Below are 27,631 nucleotides of genomic sequence, written 5' to 3' on the forward strand. Positions count from 1 at the left end.
CCTGGGCCTGTTTGCTGGAACCTTGGATGGGGGCAGGGCTTCACGGGATGCCCTCCCATAGGTGACGTTTATGGTTTGGCCCCAGTTGATCCTGGCAAGCTTATGGGTGCTCAGTTGTAAATGGTTTTGGGTCATTGTCGTGTTAACGCACCTTTTATGTTCACAGGTTGTGTGGCAATGACTTTAATAAATCGGCTCTGGTCTTTTCATCCCACATTGGAGTCTTATTTGGTTTTATTTGGGGGGTTAATTGGGCATGGCATAGCCAGAGAGTCAAGGCTACTCATACCCTTATCAAGTAGGAAAATGGAAAGGTTTACTCACCAAGGCTTTTTTTAATAAAACCTGTAATTCATTTTGTCTACTCATCATGTGGGGGGTGGTTTTCAGTGCAAATCCCAAAAGAGAAATATATCAGGTGAATGCCCCAGCTGGAGCAGAGACACAGAGCTTTAATGTAATATCCAAAAGCAATGGAAATAGTGACTTTCCTACGGCGCGAAGAACATATGCTTTTGTTTCTCATGAAAATTGAATTTGGTAACCTTAACTTCATTTAAAAATTTCCTTGGGATGTTTGTGGAGTTACAAACCATTTTATCATTTTTTCGACAGTATCACTAAAAAACCTAAGAAATTTATAATAAAAGATGTTAGAAATGTGTATTTTTCCCTTACTGTGCCTAGTTTATTATGATTAATCCCATAATTATGTTAAATGGCTGTGGGTAATCGTTAAAGGCTCTAGTACACTAGAGCAGAGCTAACACTAGAGATAAATATCACAGAATTTAATTTATTAACATAATATCATAAATCTATATTGCCGTATTAGATTAAGTCTTCAGTTGAAGCTGATACAACTTTTGCCGACATAGAAAAATATGAAGAGTTACATAAGCTTTGATCTCTGAGGTCTCCTCTTTAGATGAAATAATGCAGAGGAGACCCCTGAGATCCCAAAAGCTCTGCAGCCTGGGAACTGGATTTCACCCCTCCGACTTCACAATGCATTATGAAGGGTAAACACCAGTGAGGTTCTCCTCCAAGAAGAGCTTGGTTTGCTCTGTATAATGCATAATTCATGTGAGAAGACTTTAGTTCTAGCTGATTTAACTATTACACTGGAGTAGTTCAGGACTACTCGGAGGAGACGATCTTTGGTGCTGGTCATTCCTAACACTTAGGGAAGTCAGTGATTAAGTTGTCTAGCTCTCCTGCAACATCTCAGATTATTGAACAATAATGAAAATAAATACATGGAAATCGTGGTGTATGAATATAAAGAGTTAGCACAGAGTAATGTGCAGGCAGGTTATAATGTTTGCTTTTATGCTTTCGAGCTCGGGTTAGTGTGTCTGGTGGTATTATCTGTCAAACGATCGGGAGGATTCTGGCACAAATGAATGGGATGTATTTGAGGCCTGTGCACCCTGAAGCTGTTCATTTATCTCCTGATCCCGCTAAACAGAATCAAGAACTTTAAGACTGAGCAGACAGTAAAGGCACACATAGATGCTTGTTTTCCCATAATGTTTAAGCTCCTAAGTCTAGAAGAGCCCTCATTGCCTAGTTAAAGAGTTGCAGCTGGTCTAAGGTCCCAAAGGGCCTAGCAACTCTGTACCCGTATTTAATAGGCAGTCTAAAATGAATGTTGCCTGAGTCAGGGAAGATTTTTTTGTTTCAGCTCCACATGGCTATATAAGTCTCCATGACACGTGTTGATGTCATAACCATGCATCTAAGTGCCTAACAATTTACAGACATAGAGCTGGATTAAAGAGACGCTCCAGCCATCATATGCACTTTAATGCATATCCCCTTTCATTTTTCCCTTCCAAATGCATAGAGGGATGTTGCTGATTCCTCTGCCCCTTGCATTTTCCTTGCTCCCATCTCCTAAGCTTCAAGAAGATGCGTTCATCCAAACACATATACTCCTTGCCAGCATGCACACATTACATTCACTGCCAGTTAGCTCCAGTGCTGGCTTGCATGACAGTTCCATGCATAAAATGTGTACCAATTGATCTAATTTTACTTCATCCAGCCTATAGATACAATATATATATATATATATATATATATATATATATATATATCTTAACCATGGCTACAAAATCTTAAGTTTCTACCACTAACCATTTATGATAATTATTTTTAGTGATAGTGGAATTTCACTGTCCTGTTTTTAGAATACAAAATCATTACATGGAGATATTTCTTGTGGTGTTACGAGTAATGAAAAAAAAATCACAAAAGAAAAATCGATTTCAATGAAGCAGAACTCAAAAGCATATAACTGCTTGAAACTCATGCTAATACAAACAAGACCAATACATTATGCGTCTCAAGGTTGTATTTAAAGGGAAAAAAATATTAGAAAGATATTTATAATAATAACAGCTTAGTTGTAAAGGTAAATTATCACATAAAACCGAATACAGAACAAAATAAGAGAGCTGGTATTTAATTTCTAATGTTTGCAATTTCTGATAATAATATAGTGCAGATGCATTGATGTTACACAACTAAAAAAAGTACAAACATTTAAGCTAAATTAACAATTACTTTTCAACTAAACATTCATGTCTTTCTGTACAAGTGAGAATTTGTGTATATAAAATGACCCTTCCTTTGCCTTCTTGTAAAGTTATTAACTGTACTCAAATTCTGTTTCTGATATGTATTGTGGTGCTTTTAACTTACACATTGCCGTGTATGACATTTGTGCACCTGAATCGACCAGTTTAAGCGACAAAAGCCCAGTAATTGTCACTCAAGTATATTGCTCCTTCAAAGTTGTTGTCTGTTGATATGGAATGACATGTTGAGACTTTGAGACCCTAATGAGGTCCCAGGTGACGGTAAGATTTGTTGGCATGTGACCATTTTGCTACACTTTAAACTGCGCACACACACGGATGTGCAATAGCTGTTATTTGTTAAATGTCACTCTGGGGCCCTTGTAAAAAAAATATTTGGCCCAGTTTCATTAACAGCCTGAGGCCGTTTAATAGGCTTTTGTGCTGTAGGACGTCTGGTATCCATAGCGTTCAGTTTCTCATCTCCGGATAGCTGAGATTCAATATTTGGGCGATCGGAATAAAAAACATTTCTATTCTGCTGTTGCGTCAAGTTCATTTACTTAGCCTGTCCTATCAAGACGTCTTTATAAACAAGAAGTAGAGCACCAATACCAAGAAATCTCCATATTCCTGCCCTAGTGATTAACTACTGTAGGTCCTTCAAGGAAATGTGTTTTTTTTAAATATTTATTTAATAGACGTTTTTCTTAGTATAATCCTAAAACAGATCGGTATTTTGATATGCTGTCTAGGTTATCCTTTAGAAAATGTAACATTTAACGTCAAGACAATTGGATCCTTGTTGAGTAGCTTCCTGGGAACACGTTTGTATGTGTTCTAGATTTGTATTTATATTCTGGAGGGTTTGCAAACCAAAATCAGGGACTTTTTCAACTCTCGGGTTGAAGGATATTAGAATTCTCTTCTATCTAGTATTTTTAGCTTTCCCTCCATATTTCATAGTTCCATTTTAATGAACATCACTTTATTCTCGAACACAGAATGGCTTGGAATAAAAATGTTGTAAAGTACAAGTACAATAAAAAATGAGGACATGTAAAATTCACCGGGGCATAGAAAATGGGTGTAATAATTGCTAATGACTCTTATTGTGAATGCTTAGCGCGATTTAACAACCTACCATGTATTTGCAGAATCCCTTTACATTTCGTGTATTCAAGTGTCTCGGTGACCATCCTAGTTGTTGGGAAGTAAGTATCCAACAGGGGGAGGGCATTGATCACTGACTAATCCTTAAAGAAGACATCAATACTGGTTCAAAGTGCTAGCTAATTGTATGAATATATGCAGAGGATGAAGAAGAGATGCAATTTCCTTGTCAAATCTGTGTCAGTAGAGTATAATTAACAGAATATACTCCAGAGTCATAAAGGGGCAGAACAAAAATAAGATGTTCATTTTGAGAATATATTTACGCATTTGCGATCAAACGAGAGTCGTGACTTTTTTAACAATTCTTAGACGTTCTGAGATCCATGGTGACCAACTTCATTATGCTTTATGTCGTATAATACTCCAACGTAACGGAGCCATATAGGAAATTCCTTGCTTTGAAGCACTTGCCGAAGAGTTATTCTATGTGCTTCCACGCAGCGTGTCCTCAGCCATGTCACAGCTTAACTACCCAATGTCTTATGTGATCTGGAAGCTCTGTGTGCTTAGGGCTAGTGAAAAAACGTCGATACCAGACTTTGTGTTGACAGTGTAATGGGACATTTTGGCATTTTGTTATTACTATAACAGACTGGTCTTTCTGCACATCTTTTCACTGTAGTTCTAACAATTTGTGCTTGAAAAGAGAGCAAGTCACAGCAAAAAAATAATTTCTGGCGCTTTGAAAAATGAAATGCCCGTCCATACCAGTTATACACAATCCAGCACCCTGACTGCTGTGTAGTACAACTCCCATTATCCCTAATCTTTGGAACACAAAGGGGTTGCCTGTTTCTGATTTATTTACAATCGGCTCCAGTATTATTTGTGTTTCCACAACAGACAAGCGATTCACAATGCATTTCAACCACTTTGCAGATAGAGAATTTTTTTTTTCAATGAAAAGACTGATTAAATATTTAATAAATGTGCATCACTCACTTGAAATCCCAAGAGTGGTTTGTGCGACTGCAAACTCTTCTTAAAACACGTACTGGGCAACCACTGAATTTTCCCTAAATCATAAACACTACACACATTTAAATTAACCTCACTGGATTTAAATTTACCCTACTTTTTTAATTTAACTCAGATATTTCTGTATGTTTTATAAAAAAAATGTTTTCCAAACTATTATATTTTTTTCAGAATTAGGTGCAAGTCATCCTCCTTGGCTAATGATAACTTAACTCATGCTTGTTAACCATGGGTTCATTAGACATTTCACAACCATAAAATTCCAGGGGTTACTCCAGAGTAGTGGTACGAGATGGACGAAAATGCTCGTACCAAGCTCCCCTTACTCTTGTAAGGCTGAGCTTAGCTCAGGGTCTTGTGCAACTTGGTAGCCCAGGTGTGCATAGGTAAATGCGTGTGTCCCTAGGCACATGCATACTCAGTGTAGCAAAGTTACTCACTACTAGTAGAGCTTTTGTTCTCTTTCAGGAGTGGTCCATAAAAACATCTCTTTTGCAGGATTGCATAGATACCCTCTTCAAGCATTGTACTATACTCCATTTTTAACTGGGTATACATCTCAGCATGAATAGGAGTGGAAGAAAAAAAAAACTGACTTGGAAGAGAAAACATTGAGCATCTTAATAGGAATGGGATACAATGTTCTGAGTTAGCAACTTTATGACAGTAATACACATAGACGTGTAAAAGAGCTTACAGCTCTATTTGCCGTAAAACATAAAAAGCCCATTACTATAACAAAATTAAATGTCCATTTTTAGCACCAAATTTGGCAGACACAGGTAAATAACAGGCCTGTGTGGTTACCAGTGGCTACAGAGTCGCTGTTGCAGAGATAAGGGTGGGTTCCGCATAAAGCAGACTAGCTGGTTACCATAAAACAGATACTTTTAAGTAAGACCCCTAAAGAGAAATGTGATGATGCTTATTAACAGCCTTGCACACCCTTATCCACGTTCCACTCATTTTGCCATTCTTTCCTCCACGTTCACTTTTGTGCTGGTGTAAATGACATTGTAATTCAGGTTCAATTTGTAAAAATCATGCTAATCAGTCAAGAAAAACACTTTAAAGTTAATGATTTAGACAGGTCTGGAAAAAGCTAATTGCTACTCACTGCAACATTCATATGCATGTATGATCCCTGATACACAACACACTTTTTATGTTATTCTCTATTGTTTCAACTAATGGTAATGTTAGCATATTCTGCAGAATTGATTTAAAATTCCCATTTAGATGCATCTTGGAGAGTGGTTGCTCAGTGTTTATTATTGATCATTTATATACTGTCCACCCATGCGTCTATACTGTTCTCGCATAACTGTGTGAAGGCTTGCTCATCCTGCTCATCTGTTTAAAATGTATGTTGCGAAAGATGTCTGCATGGCTCAACATGGAATATCTTACACTGTGTTATCATTACATCTCTCTTTAATAGCTTCCACCAGTTGTGAGGGATCATTAATATCCTTTTGCTCTTTCTGATGTCTCTTGAAACACAGTGTGCCACGCAAATCTGAAGCTCAGTAGGCGTCACAAATGCAAAACTAGCCATATGAGATTCCGTATTTTCAAGATATATCTCCTGCTGGGTGTTAGAGTGGTCCCAAGTTTGGTGACTGTGCATCCAGTTTTATTAGTTAATTAGTAACATCTGGGTGGGAGCTGATGAGCTGCTCATAGTCATCATACCGTTCTTGGCAAGCACCGAGCAGGTGTTTAAGTAAACCAGGTTTATTTATGACTGCACCATGTTCCTTAGTTGGCGGTTCACATCATTCTACCCGTGCGTTTGGATTTACTCCTGGTGTATCCAGCTGTGTTTTGTCTGCGATGTTGCAGAATCTGCAGTGAAAGAGATAGTTATATGATTTTTTTAAAAATAGCTAAGTATGAAAGGTCTTTTTTAATGATTTTGCTTTTTAATCATTAGGCAGTAAGTTAGATACATCTCCAGAACTTTCTATCTTCATTGCCAATCACATGCCTCAATGGATGCCAGGGGTTTATACTTAAATCCTAACTAATCCAACAAGGTCTGCTTCTTAATCATACATGTGGTCACTCTGCTATAACAAACCAGGAAGCAGAGGATGTCCATTACCCCCCCTGAGAAACAGCATGTGACTGACCATACTACAATAGCAGGAGAAGCTCCAGTCCCAGTTGTGGGTCTGTATGTGCGTGTCTACACACGTATGGATACATGTGTAACAACGCATGCTATTGAATTGTTTCCTGTCATACTTGAATGTTCTGCAGCTTCAAAACCATTCTGATTCCTTGTAATATTGTTTATTTTTGATGGGTTAGTGATTCACGGTCTAGAGGATCTCAGTTTGTTCCATCAAATTACATCTGATAGCCTCTCAAGCTGTTGTAAATCCATGACACCTGTATTTATAATGAAGTGTCATTAATGGAGATGTTTGTATAGAATCAGGTAACCTTCCTGTGTTCTATTAAATGATCCTTATATTCTGGGCGTGAAAGACACTGATAGATTTGAGAATGCATGTGGCAAAATGTATTTTACTAAGCAGCACATTTGCATTATATAGTATTTGTGATTTCCTACCCACTTCCTTCTTTATTCATCACAAGCTCAAAAAGATTATGGCATTATTTAACCCACAAACCACACTCTGAATTCTATTGCCATTGTTCCTACCTTACTTAGTCTTACTTGGTGTATTTTTTCTCTAAACCAGACTTATGTTTTACTCCCCTGCATTGCTTCATCTCTTTTTAAACCTTTGACATCCAGTGTTTATCACTTACTCTGTTGATATGTGAAAAAATACCCTAAATATGAAATTAAAGTATACGTCTGTGTTTGTGTTCTTCATATTCTGTCATCAATAATATCACGTTTTTGATATGTTTTTAATACATGAAGGTAATCTAGACGTACATGGGATAGGCATAAAGCTATCTAATAAACAAACGACTAGGCCAACCACCATGTTTGGGATCTTACACGAGGTAGAAAAACAGGATAGATGGCTAAAAGTCACCTCCTACGCTCAAATTCTATGTTGAGTTTGAGTGGAATGTTGCTTTGGTGGAAATATGTAAGACTCTGATTGTGGTTATTGTGCAGAATTATTGTTTGATACTAATGTCTATTATGTTGTCTTGTGGTAGCATTAAGAGGCCCACCTTCTATGTTAAATTTTGTGAAGTTTTTGGACCATTTCAAATGTTTTATCTATTATTTTAAGAGATAATAAGCTTTAATTGAAATAATGAAGAGTCTTATTTTAACCATTTTCACCAAAATCAGTCATTCATGTCAACCAAATTGGTTGAATTAGCATGTGGGCAGTCCATGAGGTGAGCATGATGTTTGTACATTCACACGCCCTTTCCACCATTCATACAGTGACATATTTGTGCCCAAACATTTTACCAGTGTCATCGTTGTGTCCAAGTAAGTTTACAGTGCCACCTCTGTCCCCAAAGAGCTTAACGCTGCCATTTGTGTGCCCAAACAGCCTAACAGTGCCTTCTTTGTTTAAGCATTTTCTTCAGAAGTGCATCGAGCGGCCAGTAATGCAGATAGATTTGTGGAGAAAGAGAGGTGGAGAATGCTTCTCTTTTTCCACTAATTTATCTGGAAAGAGCCATGTAAGGGTGCCTGAGCGGGCGGTGCAGACAACTTTTTATGCCGCCACCTGTAGTGCAGCCTTAATCCTAGTCGGCCTAAGTCAATGTACAGCTCTGACCAGTGATAGCACCCCGCTTCAGGGTTAAAAATATTTCCCAATGTGCATCAATATATTACCCTTCTGGCAGCGAAACCGTTAATATTAACATTATTTGTAGATGACTAGTAACAGTGTTTCTTACAGATACAATGAACATCACTAAAAACAGAAGCCAGAAAGCATATGGCATATATATATGCAAGGGGACCAATTTTAACTATTGTTCTAAAGCTAACTGGTTTCAAAGTTGTCTTTACATTTAGTCAGATTCAAGGTTACAGGCGGTTTAATACATTTGGACACTGCATAGTTTCATACGCATATAAATAAGGGGAAACATTGATTTTTTCCCCTCTGCACAAACTTTATCACCAGTTCGCTGCAAAAGAAGTATGCTGTATCCTTTACAAAAAGAACCAGGGGCACAAGGAGACACAGGATTTATTTGAGTCTAGTATTTGGGGGAATATAATGCAGATTATAATTCTGGTGGAAGAAATATGCCATTATGAGGTAATATTCACCTATAATACAAGAATTAACAGAAGACTGAATCCAGACCATGATATATTTAAATGCCTGTTTTTTTTATAGTTTTATAATACCACTAGGATAAACAGTTTTTTGGTTTCTTTCTGTTTCAATCAGGATTTACTAGACCTATATGTCACTAACGATGACATCAGTAACCTAAGGCTTTATTTAGCCACACATTTTTACAATAAAGATTAAAACATATGTAAGTCTGTATTGACAAACTGTCCATGAACTTCAAGGATGAGTTGGATTCACAACCTTGAAATGAGCTGTCCAACCTACTCTTAAGATGCACCAGGCTAGCTGTTTATTTCACCCTATATTTTCTCTTGTTGAAACAAGTGGCTATATGTTAGATTAGAAGTATATCGCTAGAATTGGCAAAAACACAAGTAGTGTCTGTGATAGGCAATACAAGAGTTAATAAATCAGGAATATTCAGGAACTGGGAATTCCTGGAAGCAAAACACGGATCCTTCAGTAAGATTAAGGACTGACAATTAATCGATACAGCTCAACAAATTAAATTGGATCTGCAGCTGAATGTCCAAGAGGAGGGCATTAAAATGCAGCGTCTCTGACGCTGTGATTAATTAGAAGGGGAATGGGGAGATTTTAAAGGCCGTGAGATCTGTTCCATCAAAAATCAGTGAACTTCTGGCTGACATAACTAAAATAAAAACTTACTTTTACCGTAGTTTATTTTTTACAAGCACATTGTGGATCATTCATTGCCCTCTATAAATGTACATGCACCTACATTGCAAGATACAATCGTTTTTTGCTTTGGATGTCCATGGAATCAATCCTTGATGTGGGTCCCTTTGGAATTATCAAAATAGAAATGGATGGTTAACACTAAGATTTAATCAAGTCATTGGCAATTCCTTCAGCTTTTGACTTTCATCCTATATTTGCATGGCCTTACCCTCCACTAATGAAAACCAACGAGCACCTATCTTTCCTCTGCTTCGTGTTGTTTGTTGTATTTTTCTGTATTGTCACAGCAAAGAGTTTTTTGTCATGATATACTGTACCGAATTTGTACATAGTGTTACCTTATGGGTGGCAAAATGTGGACTTTTGGATTTAGCACTCTCTAATTGCAAGGGACTACACAGTCCCTGGCATAGCATTTACTTATGCCTAAAATAGAAAACATTGGTGTAGTAAGTTCCGAAAAAAATCAAAATGAAACATCTTCCTTGTCCTTTCATTTTTCATATTTTTTAAGCCCATACAGTAGCATTAAATGCCTTTCCCTTCTCTTATTAGATCTATGTATAGTAGTGTGTAGTGATAGGTACTACACAAGAAAAACAGACAGTATGCATTTATGCATATAGACGTTAAGTCAACACAAATAATAACCCAAAAGTGCAAAGTCTCTAAAGAATAAAGCATTCTAAAGAATGAAGCATTTATGTAAATTAGTATTGACTAAAAATACACAATCACTTAAAATGCAAATTTTATATGAGGCATAGGTCTCCCTGATGAGTAAATTGATATATGGCGTTCAATTGTTAAACAGCAATTCACTTATGTATCACTTTGGCATTTTGTCACAAACTTGCTAATCATAAGGTTGCCTACTCAGTGTTGCTTACTCCTATTCTTCTTTGCATTCTGAAAATCAGCAACTTGGCCAAGGGCCTCCTGCAGTATACCGTGATGATGGAATTTCTAACCATGTAGTAGAAAATAGAGAGCTGGTGTTACTCACCTGGATAGTAAATACAGTCTCGATTTTATATCTTTGATAAATGTATCATGAACTCATTACATCGTTTCATCTCCAAATCATCTCATCCCCAAACTAGGTTTTCCCATCGATGAGGCTAATCATGGACTCACCATGTGCAAATGGTGCACTTTCTTAAAGGCCAGCAACATCAATTAGATCTCAAGGAATCAAAGGAGTGGATGGACACGAGTGCAAAAATCACAGCCCATCTTTGGCTAGCTCCTATCTGCCAACTTTACCCCATGACTATGATCAGGGACATCTGCAACATTAACGAGGCTATGGACAAGCCTCTGCTTGTGAGTCTGCACAAGTTTCCTTACCTCTAGGCTTTTGTTCCTTTCCCAACCATCATTGTACCCCTCGTTCACAGCATAGTTAAATTTGTCATCCCTTTATCTCAGCATCTCTGCTTTTACCTCTTTCCATATAACTAGATACAAAGGCCAGTTGCTGTGAACCCCCGTGGAGTGTCTGGGTCCTGGGCTGCTTCCTCTTTTCTTTAAAAGTAATAGGAAGTATTTCTGGTGGTGATCCATCTTTTTATGTATCAAAGCTGCTCTAACCTTAACATAGCTACGCAAGCATGTTAAAAATCCAGAAAATAGAAATGTACATTTTTGAGAGTTGATATCCAAGTGGAAAGAGGTTAGGAATATTGATTCCCTGGGATTAATGGTAAATATGTGAATCAGACAACCCGGTCCCTCCGGAAATGCAGTGAAGATGCAAGCACAGAAATCTGTAACTTTGTGTCAAGCCCTGCACAGGGACATCAAAAGAGAACTGTGGTTTAACAAATATTACACATTTGTACTTAACAAAATATTTTAATCATATATTTCTGACGCATCAAATATTATTGTGCAGGAGCGCACACAATATATTATCTTGGTGCACGCGAGACAGCTTCCCACAAAATTTCAGGCACGCTCTTGCTTCAGCGGTATGACACTTAACAGCTGATGGACTCACATGAAACCTGTTACTTTTAACCGTTTGCTGCTGAAAAAAGAAGCAGGAAAATAAAAGCACAGAAATATACACGAAATGTACTAAGATAACAGCTATGCTATAGAACCAGCCGTAACATCTGATTTGGCACATTCTGGATCTCTACGAGCCATAATGATGTAAACATTATGTGGAACATAAGAAATATAACTTCTGCCATAACTCTGGACCTCTGGAGCTTCAGCTGATACGGGACTTAACACCCATCATTCATTACATGAGGATGACATGAGTTCTAATACTAAAAAAAATGTATTTTCTGCTACACTTGGGAGATTTGTTTTTTGTTTTGTTGTTGCCTTTGTTATTTATGCTATGATTATCAATAGACTTGTTTCATAAGGACCACTAGAGGTATAGATGAAAAGAAATCGGCTGCACATTGCCCTTTTTTAGGACTGACATTTTAACATTGCCAGTGATGGAGTAGTCAGTAATGCAATCCACTGTGCTCTCATTAGGTGCCCCTATTAATTTAATTTTCTTTTTGGTTCATTAGTGTTGGCAAATTTGCCATGGAAGAATAATTTTTGAAAAAGTTTAAAATATCTCTTTGCCTTTTATATTTTTGCACATTAAACCTTTGGCTTTTACGGCCAGATGGTCTTGTGATGCACCAATTTGAGGTGTTCTTTGGCAGTAAATAGGTTGGAATCGTTTTGTCAAGTAGCAGCAATGTATTGTAATAAAATTATAATATCCTATATCAACAGAATACAATTTATAATGTTCTTGTCCTCCGGTTAAACACACACAAACTCAAGTTTAACAAACTCAACAACTAATAACAGAGCATGGAGACAAATAACTGTCAGGTAAACGTGGTGAGAATCGATTAAATGGAACCAAAGCTCCCTTCACAGTGTCACAATAAAAGTCTCTGTGTTCTGTTTGGTTACGTTTTGTCAGGAAACTGAAGTTGTCCCCAAAGGAACAGAATAGGTGATGCAGATCTCTGGATTTGAATTCCTCTGGCGTGTGCACAGTAAGTCCAGAACAATCCAATGCTATAACAAATGGACGCTTTCTACTTTTTTTCTGTCTCCTGACATCTGTGCTCATCCTCTAAGTCTAATGCCTCATTTGTGTAAAGCTCTTCACTTGGCGAATAGTTTGGTTGTAGATATTGTACTTTCTGGATTCGTCCGCTGGGCATAGGCACACAGAGTCTATAGGGGTTGCTTTCCATGGCATTCTCTCTTGGAACATTGTGCTGGTTTCCACCAGTCTCCATTGTGGCAGTGGCAAATGTTACAGTCATCCACTTTGACCTCTATGCCTGCTGGGATGATAGTGGTGCCCGCGAAGCAGTTTGGACCTGGAGGGCAAACAGACAGGATGTGAGATGAGCTTCAGCAATTTGGATCCACATGGCTCACCACACTTTGTCTAACTTGAATTTTGTTTGCCTCTTCACTTTTAGAGAAACTTAAATACATAAATGCAGTTCCACAACTCCCGAAAGACCATTCACAATCTATACTATTTTAGTACTGTAAATCATCTGTTTACTTTTAGTCCCACTATGCATACTACTTATGTAAATTGGAGTTTGTCACAAAGCTTACTCAGATACAGATATCATGGAATAAAACTGTCCAACCAACATCATAGTGACTATACACAGTTCTGCCAGAGTGCCCCATCTCTTCAAACATGATGTCCAAAATGATCTACCCTCAACCCAAAAACATCTTTAGTACGTTGACATGATACTGCTAAGAAACATTAAATTATGGCAATACATAGTACATTTACAAACGATAGAAAAAAACAGGTTTGAAATACCGGTATTGTCACGTTATTGTTTATGCTTTTACAACATAATTTTTTTATTCCTTTTTTAAAATATTTATTTTTCTCATTTCATACCAGCCAGAAAATTAGTTGTCCAGAAGAATTTGACAAATGCAAGCTTTGGTTACAAAACAGCTGCAGCTATCCAATGTAGCCAACTCAATGTCTATCTCTAACAGAGCCCTGAATGAGGTATTCACAACAGGCAAAAATGTAGTATTTTTATAAAACTGTGTGCAATTGAATATTACTGATGTAATATAATATTATTTTATTTTATAGCTTTTTTATTCCCTTATTTTTCATCAAATTCGATTTCTAATATCATCTAGAACAGTAGACTTGAAAGGGTTAATAAAAACCACAAATATGTTAGTGAACCATAGACATGCCTGTGAGCTTTATAATGTACGGCTGTTCTCTGTGGCATGCACCGAGTAAAACCTGTATATTATTTACAATTCAGAGGACTGCGACATAACACAACACATCCCATTCAGTCACGACTGTTCACTGCAAATCTACGTGTGAACTCCCCTCCGCCTTCTCATCCCCATCAGAATGCCTGTCCTTGCACGTACATGGCACAGATATAAATTCATTTGGACGCACATATAATAGGACTGGCCGTAAATGAGTCCATTTAGTATTCATGGGGAAATCACAGTGCTCTGCACCAATTTAAATTTCACTTAATAGACCCTTTAAGGGTTACTATTCCTATAATTGCATGATTTTCTAATTGACTCTCACAGCATTTTTTTTTCTTTCTGACCAAAAAAAGTACTAAAAGCCAGAATAGAGATAAATGAAAGAGAAGTGAAATTGTGTGTTCTGTGCTAATCTGACTGAGGAAGAAATGGATGTATTCGGCCGGGAAATCTGTACATCAATTAGGATGACTAGATGTGGCTCCTTTAACCAGAAACAGGCAGCAATGTGCATTCACCATATGTGTTCCTGATTAAACTGTAATTCTATAAATATAGCCTATTTACTAAGGTAAATCTGTCCGTAGACACAAGGACTCCATCTGAAGTATTGAAAGCTTACGTGACATATTTTTCTATGTTTCCTAGTAAAAGGCATGAGCTTCATCTAAATACTCCATTAGCTATTTTGTGTAGCTTTTCCATCTATTTGAACTCACAGACCTGTCTTTCCTATGAAAACTTTAAATTTCTGTGTGATCTGTTTAGAAAAATCAGGATAATCTGCTGAATAATGCGTGTAGGGGTCTGGTGTTCCTTTTTTGTTTTGTTTTTTGAAAGAAATCATATTAAACTCACAGAGTACCTTAGCAGAGTACCTTAGCAGTATCCCATAGTAAGGGTGCCAGGGACATTAGACTGTCCCTTTTAAGAACATTAGACTGTCCCTTTTAAGAACCAAGCTTTATTGGATTAAACTGCAAGAGTTTGAAGTAATTGGACAACATCCAGACAATACATGAATATTTGGATGGAATGTATATTTGGTTGTGTTTCAGAGGCCCAACTGGGTGTTAAGTCATAGTAGTGCTGCCGCTCTTCTCCTTCTGTTGTACCTCGGCCATGTTGCCTTCAAGAACATCATCATCTTTTGGTATAAGCATGTTTTCTGATCATTCTCAATGTCGCCTGCCACACTGATACCCTCTCTTAAAAGAAGCTTGTTCACACAGTTTAAGATGCCATGGCAGTACAAACTATTTCCAGCCACAGAGGTTCTTTGCCCTGCCTGTTCTTAAGCGGCTCATAATTGCTGACTAGCGGATTGCTGCTCTACATCATAAACTGCTGTTGGACCAGCATGGTAACCACCATGTCCCTCTGTATGACTGATGTACCCATATTCTGGGAGTGAAGTAGTTACAGATTAATTTATGTTCTACTAATCTAGAGTGCTTGCTTTTGCTTGAAGAATTAAAAGGGTATCTATTTTCATATTTATCAATTGGGTTCAGAAGCCGGGGTATTACCTTATTCAAGAGCAGAACTGACCAACATGTGCAAAATTTCTAAATCTATCAAAGAAAGACATGGTTGACATTTTAACCTAGATGAAGGTCTCCGTGTTGACTGTTGTACTCATAAATTGACTTACTATTATTGCCTACACATCATTTTTGACAAATTCCCATCCAATTCTATTTTGGCACAACATTTGAGAAGCTGTGTTATTTTTTCTTTTTTTTTGCAGCACTAGGATTGGGTGATTGGGAAGTGCACAGCATAATTATATATAATGAAATCAAAGAAGGTAAGTAGATTAGAAACTAGCAACTGACTAATTAAGTTATTTTTGTTCCATTTTTCTAACAGACTATTAGGAGGATAAACCACAACTGAGAAACACAACTAAAACTCTAAAATACCTATTTTTAGTTTATTCTATGATAGTTCTGTATATGTATGAATACAAACAAACTGCTAAATATGTTAGGTACATTTTGTATGCATAGTTGGTTGACAAGCGTCTTCAGGAGGTCAGCGATGAAAAAAGCCCAGGAACAACTGAAACACATGAAGACAATCAAAACAACTAATATAAAAATTGTATTTTTATTGCAGCATTTATTGACTTATTTACCAATGCCCATATTTCCTTCTATTAAACTGCCATCCACACATACTAACAGGCAAACTCACTCTAACACCACTCACTCTAACACTGTACGCTTACACATATACAAACACATTATTTTTCCTGCTCTTCCTAATGTCACTATGCTTCGGTTTACACCTGACACTCCAACATCATAAGCTGGCACTCACGCTCACACTAGGACCATACACTGACATCCACCCACAGACAAATGCTAACACCATGTACTAACAGATACACGCTCATGATAACACCATATCACTGCCACTGTGTGTGTATATATTGTGACAGTGTAAACCCCAGGGAGATGCTTATTTTGGCATTTGGGTACAGGTGCTATCCAGAATGTAAATATGGGTCCCTGGGGTGGAGCAACTGGAGAGCAGGGTGGGCCAATGCTCCGTTCCCCCATTCTGTGGAAAATCCATGCCGCAGCAGGGGTAAATGAAAATGAAAAAAATCACCTGCCCGTGGCCCAGAACTGCACATCCAATATGAATTGCGCTAAACCCCAATCATAGGCTGGACCCCCACTTTAAAGACTTAAAGTTGGGGAAAAAACTGCGGCCTATATATTCGGGCCAATACAGTATATATATATTTTTTTTTTTATACACAGCATTTATCTATAAAGTTGCCAACTGCCTCCGTTGTTTTTTTTTTTTTGGTATATCCATTTTTTTCTGTTTAGATTCCTCCTATACCTAAAGAATGACGATTGATAAAACACCAGAAGTAATTTTTTTCTTAACTACCATTAAATTACACAACCAATGAGACTCATTTTAGAATAAGTTTTGAAACTGACTAGTTGTATTAAAGCTGCATGATTGATCTACCCCTGAAGATGTCGAGTTAAAAGACTCGACAAAACCCGTAAGGTAAATATAAAGTTCTATATTTATTGCAGGCACTCATCAAGGGGGTGCCCCACTAGCACATAGGGGCAGGCTGCACCCGGGACGGTCCAGAATTGTTCACATTTACTGTAAATAGTTTTGGCCCTGTGCGAAATGTACCTAGTAATTGCTTAATATAATAAATCACAATGCACTGTCTGTCCGGGTGAGAGCTGATAATGGTGACATAACTGAATTGAGCAAGTGAAATAATTATTTATTCTAGGTTTCGCTACAGAATAGTAGAATATAGTATGTGACTATATTTTGGATGAAGCTGGAAATTTCCTTCCAAAATATCCTATGCCTCTTTTATTCTTACAATGCTACAGCTCTTGGCTTGCACATTACAAACCAAAGCTCGTCTGTCTGGAATCAATAAAAAAACAACTATTAAATCTGACATAATTACATCAAGGAGCCTGAATCCAAAAGCCTCCTGAGAGAGGGTCAGAATTGATGCTGAAATGGTCCCAATGCACCGTGCTTTAAACACTTTATATGAGGATTTGGTTATACTGATCTCCGAAGCAGGCAATGAGAGAAACCAATGAAAGAATCACTGGGGCTCGTAACAGACTCAGATTGATGGCCTCTCTTCTGTACAGTAAACTCCCTGATCTATATTCCAGCGCAGTCTGCAAAACAGCTGGTCAATGAACAGGGCTTGAGGGACTTTGGGCCACATGGCATTCTGAAGGTTCACTCTTCAGTTGTTTACTGGTTTTCTGCATCATATTTATTGCACCCATCTCCTACTGTTTCTGTGGATTCTAATAAACAAGCTCTCTGCTATGGACCGTTCCTTCTCAGCCGCTGTCACGAGCTGAGAACACAGGTTGATAAGGAGCCCAGGTGCAGGGGATACGAGGGGCTCTGTCTGTACCCCACGATGCATTATGGTCTGGGGTTGTTACAGACAGGCGCAGGATTAAACCACAGACAACAGATCTGGATTAAGAGTTGTATTGAATGCGATGGTACATCAATAAATACAAAGAAAGTCACTCAACTTGGCAGGAAGCCCACTTGCGGGGCACACGGCAGATAAGCCCTCTTGCGGGGCACACGGCAGATAAGCCCACTTGCGGGGCACACGGCAGATAAGCCCACTTGCGGGGCACACGGCAGATAAGCCCACTTGCGGGGCACACGGCAGATAAGCCCACTTGCGGGGCACACGGCAGATAAGCCCACTTGCGGGGCACACGGCAGATAAGCCCTCTTGCGGGGCACACGGCAGATAAGCCCACTTGCGGGGCACACGGCAGATCCTGGAACAAGGCAGGTTCTGGAACAAGGCAGGTTCTGGAACAAGGCAGGTTCTGGAACAAGGCAGGTTCTGGAACAAGGCAGGTTCTGGAACAAGGCAGGTTCTGGAACAAGGCAGGTAGTCCTCAAACATTAATGTCAAGGCCCAGACTGCAGGGCTGGGCAGGTTTATCAAGGCTGACTTGATCAGGTAAGCCACTGCAGCTGGACCTGATAATTAGTCAGAGTGGTCGGAGTGGCAAGGGCGGCCACTAGTGGTCGGTAAATGAAAATAAACAACAAAGTTTGAACAAGTCCAGCTAGCGCATGGTGAAACGTGACATACCCCCACTGCAAGGAGCAGCCTCCGGATGCTTACGGAACCATGGAACGGTGGTCTCACCGTTTGCGGTGAGACTTCTTTTTCTTCTCCTCCTCTCTAGCACGTAGTGCTTTCTCATACGCTTCCAGATCTACACGACATATTACATTGCCGTTGGATGTCACTACACGATCTGATGGCAGAGGTTCTGTTGTGCCGAGTTGGGCTGGATAGACAGATGCGAAAGTCCTGGTATGTGCTTGTCTTGTCCTACTTCTACTCCTGTGAGTGGTAGGAGTGGTGCTTCTGGCTGCACAAACAGCCGGGGGGTTGATCTCCATGGATGTGTCCATGACCTCTGCATCAGATGACGCACTGTCCATATAGGGCCACTCGGGGGTGTCAGACAAGGTCTGGAGGTCTTCTGACATTGTGATGGAGGGCGTAGGAGTCACAGGTGCCGAGGACTGGTTAACCCCTGCATCACCTGTCTGTGGATGTGACAGGGTATGCTCCTGCTTTGTGACGTTGCTGGCGTCATGTGCAGGTTCTGGGGCATGGGGTTTCTCCAGGTGGGTTGCAGACGGCTTGACTGGTCTGTGCGGACAATATGTAATCCTGTGGCCAGTCCCTCCGCAATAAAAGCATAAGTCGTCCTCTTGTCTCCTTTGTATTTCTTTTTTGGTGAGCGGCTCTCGCTTAAAGCTCTTAGCAGCCTTCTTTCTTGGTGTCTGGGTCTTGGTTTTTGTGTCCACGCAATCGGCTTCCACCACAGTCCTTACCGACTTGCATAGGTGGAGTACACATTCTGCCAACAATTCCAGCACTGCAGGTATCCCCGCGAACTCCTTGTATGGGCCTTGACATTCTGTCACGAGCTGAGAACACAGGTTGATAAGGAGCCCAGGTGCAGGGGATACGAGGGGCTCTGTCTGTACCCCACGATGCATTATGGTCTGGGGTTGTTACAGACAGGCGCAGGATTAAACCACAGACAACAGATCTGGATTAAGAGTTGTATTGAATGCGATGGTACATCAATAAATACAAAGAAAGTCACTCAACTTGGCAGGAAGCCCACTTGCGGGGCACACGGCAGATAAGCCCTCTTGCGGGGCACACGGCAGATAAGCCCTCTTGCGGGGCACACGGCAGATAAGCCCTCTTGCGGGGCACACGGCAGATAAGCCCACTTGCGGGGCACACGGCAGATAAGCCCACTTGCGGGGCACACGGCAGATAAGCCCACTTGCGGGGCACACGGCAGATAAGCCCACTTGCGGGGCACACGGCAGATAAGCCCACTTGCGGGGCACACGGCAGATAAGCCCACTTGCGGGGCACACGGCAGATAAGCCCACTTGCGGGGCACACGGCAGATAAGCCCACTTGCGGGGAACACGGCAGATAAGCCCACTTGCGGGGCACACGGCAGATAAGCCCACTTGCGGGGCACACGGCAGATAAGCCCACTTGCGGGGCACACGGCAGATCCTGGAACAAGGCAGGTTCTGGAACAAGGCAGGTACTGGAACAAGGCAGGTACTGGAACAAGGCAGGTTCTGGAACAAGGCAGGTTCTGGAACAAGGCAGGTTCTGGAACAAGGCAGGTTCTGGAACAAGGCAGGTTCTGGAACAAGGCAGGAACCAACCAGGTAGTCCTCAAACATTAATGTCAAGGCCCAGACTGCAGGGCTGGGCAGGTTTATCAAGGCTGACTTGATCAGGTAAGCCACTGCAGCTGGACCTGATAATTAGTCAGAGTGGTCGGAGTGGCAAGGGCGGCCACTAGTGGTCGGTAAATGAAAATAAACAACAAAGTTTGAACAAGTCCAGCTAGCGCATGGTGAAACGTGACAGCCGCTCAGCAAAAAGACTTGCATTTTACATTGTGAGAGCATTGGATAGGCTGGGGCCCAGCCACCCTGAAAGCAGTGGAAACTAGACTCGTGCAATCAGATTTGTACAAATTGGAAATTTATCGAATTTCGGCAAATTTGGCAATTCGTACAAAACCACAGGAATGAGTGTAGATCCCCAACAAAGTAGATGAAAACTAAGGAAAATGCTCAGACTTTTTGAATGCAGTTTGCAGGCTCTTTCACTCACACTCTCTCACTCTCTCACTCTCGTTCACTCTCTCTCACGCTCTCTAAATTTCCCCAACCTTCTCTGCCGACCACTTGCACTTCTTCATCTTATTGTTCTTTATCTTTTATATTCACTCTTTCATATTCTCTCTTTTATCCTCTCTTCTCTCTTTTACCGTCACAGGACATAACCTGACGTGAAATTCCACCAAAATGATGGCGCTCCTGGATATGTCCTCTCCCTCGATCCTCTAATTGGCGGAGAGGATGTCACTGATAGAGCAGCCATTTTGCCCTAAGGTGAACTAAGGTGGAGGATCGGGGAGAGGACGGCACCAGAAGCATGGCAGAAATTCACACCTGGTTATGTCCGCGGTGATGTGGGAGAAGAAAGAAGATAAAAGACAAGAGGAAAGAGAGAAGATTAAAGAGAGAAGATGAAGAACAAGAAGAGTCAAAAGTGGAAGCAGAAGCGAAAGTGGTCGACAGAGAAAACATTTAGAGAGTGTGAGAGTAAACGAGAATGAAAGAGAGTATGAGAGAGTGAATGAGAGTAAATGTGGACACTGACCAATTGATTTCTTTCCCAAATGAAAAATCCCCCTGATTTTCAGCCAAATTGAATGAGCAGGAAATGTAGTTCATTGGGGCAAAACCAAATCAAACAATGTGTCTGTTTTTGGCCAACTCGCACATGTCTAGTAGAAACTTCAGTAATCAGACATATTGAGCAATTAAAATGGTATATGTAAAATGTTACTTTGTAAACATTAATACTCTTTTTAGTTGGGTAAAAAACTAGAAGGGCCATTGGCTGTCTAAGGTAAAATCCCATTTGATCTCCTGATTGGATCCTTTGTGTGTGATCATCAAAAGCAAACATATCAGATCCATATTTATGTTACTAGTCCATTAATCTTTAAATCTAATCTAATATCTGGAAAATATCTACATCTCAGATCTGCATAATTAAAGTACAGTAAAATTGAAAAAACTAATCAATATCTCTCCCTCTAGGACACGTAGGGCAATTATATGGAGTAGAGGCATGTATGCTTATATAAAAACAATTAGGACTAACTTTGTGTGAAATGCCTAAGGTAGCAGTGGCTGTTTCCCTCCCTGTGTGAATATACAGACTATTCATATATTGTATTCCCTGCTTATGCAATTCCTGAATTGTGGCTGTATTTCCGTTCTTGCTGCTTGCTCCAGGGTAAAAGGTACTGGATATATTCACAAAAGGATACACGGAGATAAGACATTGCTACAGTGCAGTTATGTAGGATTTTAACATTTAATGTTCACACATATATTATTTTAACAATGAAAGGCTATTTCTTTATTCTTTCTGTGTTTCAAACACAATACGACATGCTGGGAAGATGCTGTACGGGAAATGGCTTACTGCACACAAAGACGAAATCCTCATAGGCTGGCATATACCTGGGGCTCCACTTTTTTTTAGAGCGGGACTGGGAGAAAAAAATAAGTTGGTTTCCACTAATTTTGACCATGCTCTGCCTAGTTATTACTTATGCTGGACCTAATGTTTTTAATGAAGTATGGGGTCTTTGTGGTTTAAATTCAGCTGAACACCCACTAGTATATTATGGTATGGAAGGGGTTAGGAAATGTAGACTCTCCTCCACTCAAGACATAAACATATCACAAGCATGGTTCAGCCCCAATAAATAAGATCTTAATGCATGCGCACGCAGTTCTCTGCTGAAAGCTAAGAATTACTGAGACCCACTCTGTTTAGAAGAGGTTAGTCATCAGTGCACACAAAACCTGGCTCATGCATTAAATAAATCACCATGCGCCAGCATGTGCAGTTTTCCAACATGGAATGGATGCTACCCTCAGCCACCGCTCTGCTCCAAGCATGCAAATGTTATTACACACTGCTGTGCTCTGGTGTGGAAGCAGCTACTGCATTAAATTGTAGTTACATCTACCCTTCGATTCATTCTTCCTCCCATTAATGGCACGCTACGGACATCAGCTGTATCCTAGATGTTGTAAAAGATATCAATGCAAAAAAACAGAATGTTGCAGAATCTTGTAATACCTTTTTTATTGGACTAACAGTATTTAAAATAATAGACGAGCTTTCGGGAGTCCTCCCTTTATCAAGTCAAAAGCATTTCATCATGTAGTGTGCGTTAATAATATTAAATAGAGGCAGAAGAAATCTATTTAGTATTTAGGAGCCAGAAAGAAAAATTTTGATGCCATTTTAAATTATTTGGGGGGTTTTTTGAGTCACAACAGGATCAATATAAAAAAACACAAAATGATAGGCAGTAGCAGCAACCATTATAATTGGAGAATCCTCCCACTTCATATAGGGTGACCACATCGACCATATATTGCAGGACATATATAATTTTCACATATTGTTGATCAGCACAGATAAAGTACCACCATGCAGTAGAGGGTGGGATAAATATACTCATGGAAGGGAATCACATTCTGCAGAGTAACACTGGTATGTAATATGTAGAAATTATATGTGTCTTGGAAAATGTGTTTGATTGCAGTTTATTTAATTACTGGAAATATGGAATTCAGTATGTTCAAACGATTTCTAAAGAAGAACATTTCCATCAATCAGCTAGCTGACTCCCAATGGCGTTCTCGGCCGTTAATATAATATTCCCCGTCCTGTGGGAGTGGTGATATTGTTAATTTTTCTTCCACGTTATTGAGTATTATACTCCTAACACATGGAAACAGTCATCACATCCTATGTAAATGAGAAGTTTATTGGGTTTTTCAATAACATAACATTCTAAGGAAGCTGTGCCAGCTGTGCCAGCTGTACAGTCATCCACAATATCAACGGGCCTGTTGGGCTGCGTAACTGGCAAATCAAGCAGCGGCACACCAGGGCGCTCAGCCCCCTAGTTTTGCGTTAGCTTTGCAGAATACATTACTGGCCATATCAGGACATGTTTAGGATGCAATGCATACAGTGTCCTGTCCTCTCCAACATAACTTTCCAAAGATCGAGGTCCCATAATAGGAACACAGAAAGGATCCTGACATGGTAAACACTGGGGGAGATCTTTGTTACTCCAGACACTCTAGTAATGAACTACAAGCTAAATGCACAAAAAAGGCTTTTGGAAGTGGCCCTGAATGTTAAAATGTTTTGCCCGTTGTCCCCCTTGCCAGCTCTCTGCCGTTAAACTATAAGCATGTTTTCTTCTACTCCCTGCTGCTGTGTCAGATGAACCTCATAATAAGCTAATAAATTAGTTGGGCTTTGCTTTTATTTCTGAACATTGGACTGCATATTCCTCTCGGAATTATTTGGGAGGAAATAGGAGCGGACTTGGTAAAAACGGGAAAAGAACAGGCAGAGCACCGATTGCCTATCATGGCAGATCCAGACATCTGCCCATGGCTTCCTGGTTCTTCAGATAAGTTTTGCCCTCTTGACTTGTCTCTTACCGACAGCTCCTAAAACAGTCAAGGGATTTAAATAAGCATCTGTAATATGAGAGTAGATTTTCAGGGGGATTTAGTGTACAGATTATATCTGCTAATCTTCATTACCTCTAAAGTATTTGCAAAATTCTGATTATTAAGCTTAATAATTAAATGATTCAGTGTTTTAGAAGTTTGGATTTGCATCCCTGTGTATCAATATTTATTGTTAGATTAGTACTTAAGGCATTACATAAATTCATAATATTATTTTTAATCTGACCCCTCAGGTGGAATGTAACGGTTTAATTTTTTATAAACATGCATTGTCTGTTTCAGAGGAGTCTGATTTCATTCGTTTTGCAAACAGATGGCCTGTTTCGGGATACTTTCAGCCTGTCAGCCAGTATTGGAGCGAGCCAAGACTCTCCCCTACTGAGTTTGGACCGATGAAACAATATGTTCAACCTAGATTCTTCATGTTTCAGAGATATACAAAGATTGAAAAATAAAAGGTTGGCATTACTATCCCTTTATGTGAAGTACGTGAATGTCCTATATTTTAGCTTTATCCATTTCTAGCCATGCATCTTCTTATCGGATCCTATGATATACTTTTATATGTTTTGCACAGTGTTAATAATTAAGACATCTTAAGTGCTTTGAGGTGGAATTTGTTCGTTGGGGCACAAATAACATAAACTTAGATAAATAGAAACACAAAAAACAGTATTTACCTTCGACACTGCCCAGGGCAGACTCCCTTTTTGATGTTTTTGTGCATAGTTCTGGGATTTGAGATATCACATCATATTCCAACAGTGTGGAAGGAAACTATGGACTACTATGACCACTCACACAGTACATAGTACTAATGGACCAGTTGGGGAGGTCAGGGATCTCCCTTTTAACAGGTACATTGAGTAGTAGCCCTGAAGGTAGCGTAGGGCTTGCTGTTATGCGTCAGAGAGGCTACCTCTCCTGGACCTGCCACCCTTGGCCAAAATACACCACTGGTGATCGCAACAGAAAAAAGACCCAATCTGTGAAAAGTAATAGAAAGGCAGATTTAAGCAGATTTCAAAGCTTAACAAATGTGTCACCTTCATCACCTAGTTATGGTTTGGGTCAGTATTCATAGGCACAATGTCTAGAATCATGTCATTAACATTCTTAGCCCAGTTTGCCAGCTATGTATGTAGCTGACACTCTAAGGGTTAATTGATGTAGGGTATCTAGATCGTTTGTATCATTGGTGTGACATGACGTGTCAGGCTGTAATACAGCTGAGTAATAACTTATCTAGGTTTAAGGGTTTTTTATATAATGATGTTTGTGTAATCTGATTTTAGAAGCCACAGACTGAAGAACATCTATAGAGATAATATTTTGATTTGTTTTGATAAAATAATTGAGTGTGGTTTATTACAGTGACTGATATGATCTCAAATCTAATCTCTTGAGTGTACTGCTCACCCAATTTATATTAAATGTCCCGGTTACACAATGGAAAGTCTTACATTATACACATGATACAATACCCAGCAACCATACAGTTTAAGATGTTAGAAAAAATATCTGAATGAACATCTGTCACTTTTCCCCAACATTTCTATACATTAAATAAGCTCATTGATATATAGCCTGATTGCCTGAGAGTTCAGAAGCCTCTCCCCTCCTTCATACCAAGCTCAGTGTAAGCTGCAGCCAGCACCAGAATGTGTGTTTGACTGTGTGTATGTAGCTGTGTTTGTCTGTTTGTCACTGTGTTTGTTTGTGTGACTATGGTTGTTTGTGTGACTGTGTGTAATCTAATATACGCCTGTGTGTGTAATCTCATTTGTTTCATAGTGTGTCCCTGAATGGCAGGAATAAAATGTGGTCACCCTAGGTAAAGGTAGTGCTTTGGTGGCAGCTGTTTGGATCTGGCTACTATTGAATGGGTTGAGTGAGATGAAATACCTCATAGGTATAAGCAATGCTGCATTAATCCTAGACAGTGCCCTAGGCCAGAACCCCTTCCATGCCATGGTCCTTCTTCAGAGCGCCGGGATACAAAGTAGTGTCCTATCACTTTTGAGAAAACGTGGTACCCGATGGAAGTAACCTATTGAGGCCAGTTATGGAGATAAGTGATCTCCCTTTTAACAAGCCACTTGAGCAGTACTCCTACAGAGGGCCTGATTGGCTCCCGTAGCAGAAAGGATGACATCCCACTCGACCTGCCACCCTAGTCCAAGACCTTGTCCAAAATACACCACTGGACATGAATTCAATCTTGTAACATTTAAGTACCTTAAAATGGTGGTTCTATCACCTTTCTCCACAGATCTCCAATGGTTTTAAACCAAATATCTCCAAAACAATTATAATGATTGACAAAACCACAGCAAGAATAAACGTTCTCATTTTGATATAATTAATATTGTGATATTAATTTTTTTCATTTTGAGAAATGTTATTATCTTTAGCAACAATTTTCTAGACTTGAGGAAATATGTTCTATGTTACCTACCGAAAGCTATTGTTACCAACTGGGGGTCCAGAAGTCGAACATAACAGGTTTAGCTCCAGCTGTTGTTGGATTACGATTCACAGCGGAATTCGGACTGAGGGTCATATACGTTTGTAATTGTTGTTGGCTACCTGGCTATTTGCTAAGAAAACAATTCTTATGTCTATTAAAAGATATTTTGCATTTTTCTAAGTAAACCCAGATGGTTGTGTCGTATGTTTGAAAAAAGAAAAGCTACAATTTACATATAGTAATCCCCATGTTACTGAATGGGAATATAAATAAAGTCTACAAGGCAGATAACGATAAATAGATTTCCAAAGATATGTTTAGTGGAGCATGTGTATGATTGCTCTATATACTGTAGGTTCGGGGAATTATTAAATACTTTATGTTTACGGTACTGTCAGAGAAAATAGGTTTTGTGCAAGTCTCTGTATATAATCTTTTAATTCATTAAAGCAATTCCCTTGGACCTATGGAGAAGAGAGGCATGACTTCAAGCCCATGCCTGACAGGCTTGTGAATTATGTAAGCCCCTCACGAATTCAGCTAGAAGTCATATACATTCAATCAAGTGATGTACAGAACCCGAGGTCTTCTTCTCTCCTCAGTTATTCTACAGCTCAGCTCAGGTGCAGCTTCATTCATTTTTGCTTCCCCATTATTATTTTCACAGCAGTCTGGTATCCAGCGCCGTTCACGTTATGGAAACACACTGAGCTTGCTGGCTTAATCCACAGCCAGACTAGCTAGAGTTCTGGAAAATTGTATAGAATTAAACATTTCATCCTCCAGCCTGTGTTTTAAACTTGTTAGATGCTGTTTATACACTTTATATTTCCCCTTTTGTGTTCTATAAATGCTCTATACATCTGGCTATCGCATATGGGCATGGGGTAAGCTGGTCCAGAGGGTAGTGGGGTAATTGCCCCTTGTGCCAGTCCTAATTCTTCAAACAGGGTTAGCCTCATTTCCTCAGT

At 39.5% G+C, this 27,631-nt stretch overlaps 1 protein-coding gene across 1 annotated transcript in view; it reads right to left on the minus strand.

The window, feature by feature from the left end:
• Window positions 1–12,919: 12,919 nt before the first annotated feature.
• The window catches only part of LOC149282402 (von Willebrand factor C domain-containing protein 2-like), a 40,614-nt gene continuing 25,902 nt past the window's right edge, over window positions 12,920–27,631 (minus strand). The window contains exon 3 of the mRNA XM_089498290.1: window positions 12,920–13,068. Coding sequence (XP_089354416.1) covers window positions 12,920–13,068 — 149 coding nt within the window. The remainder of the gene's footprint in view (window positions 13,069–27,631) is intronic.

This window comes from Sceloporus occidentalis, unplaced genomic scaffold (assembly GCF_023333645.1).
Source record: "Sceloporus occidentalis isolate IW3139 unplaced genomic scaffold, rSceOcc1.0.p SCAF_117, whole genome shotgun sequence".
In the NCBI taxonomy this organism is placed as follows: domain Eukaryota; kingdom Metazoa; phylum Chordata; class Lepidosauria; order Squamata; family Phrynosomatidae; genus Sceloporus; species Sceloporus occidentalis.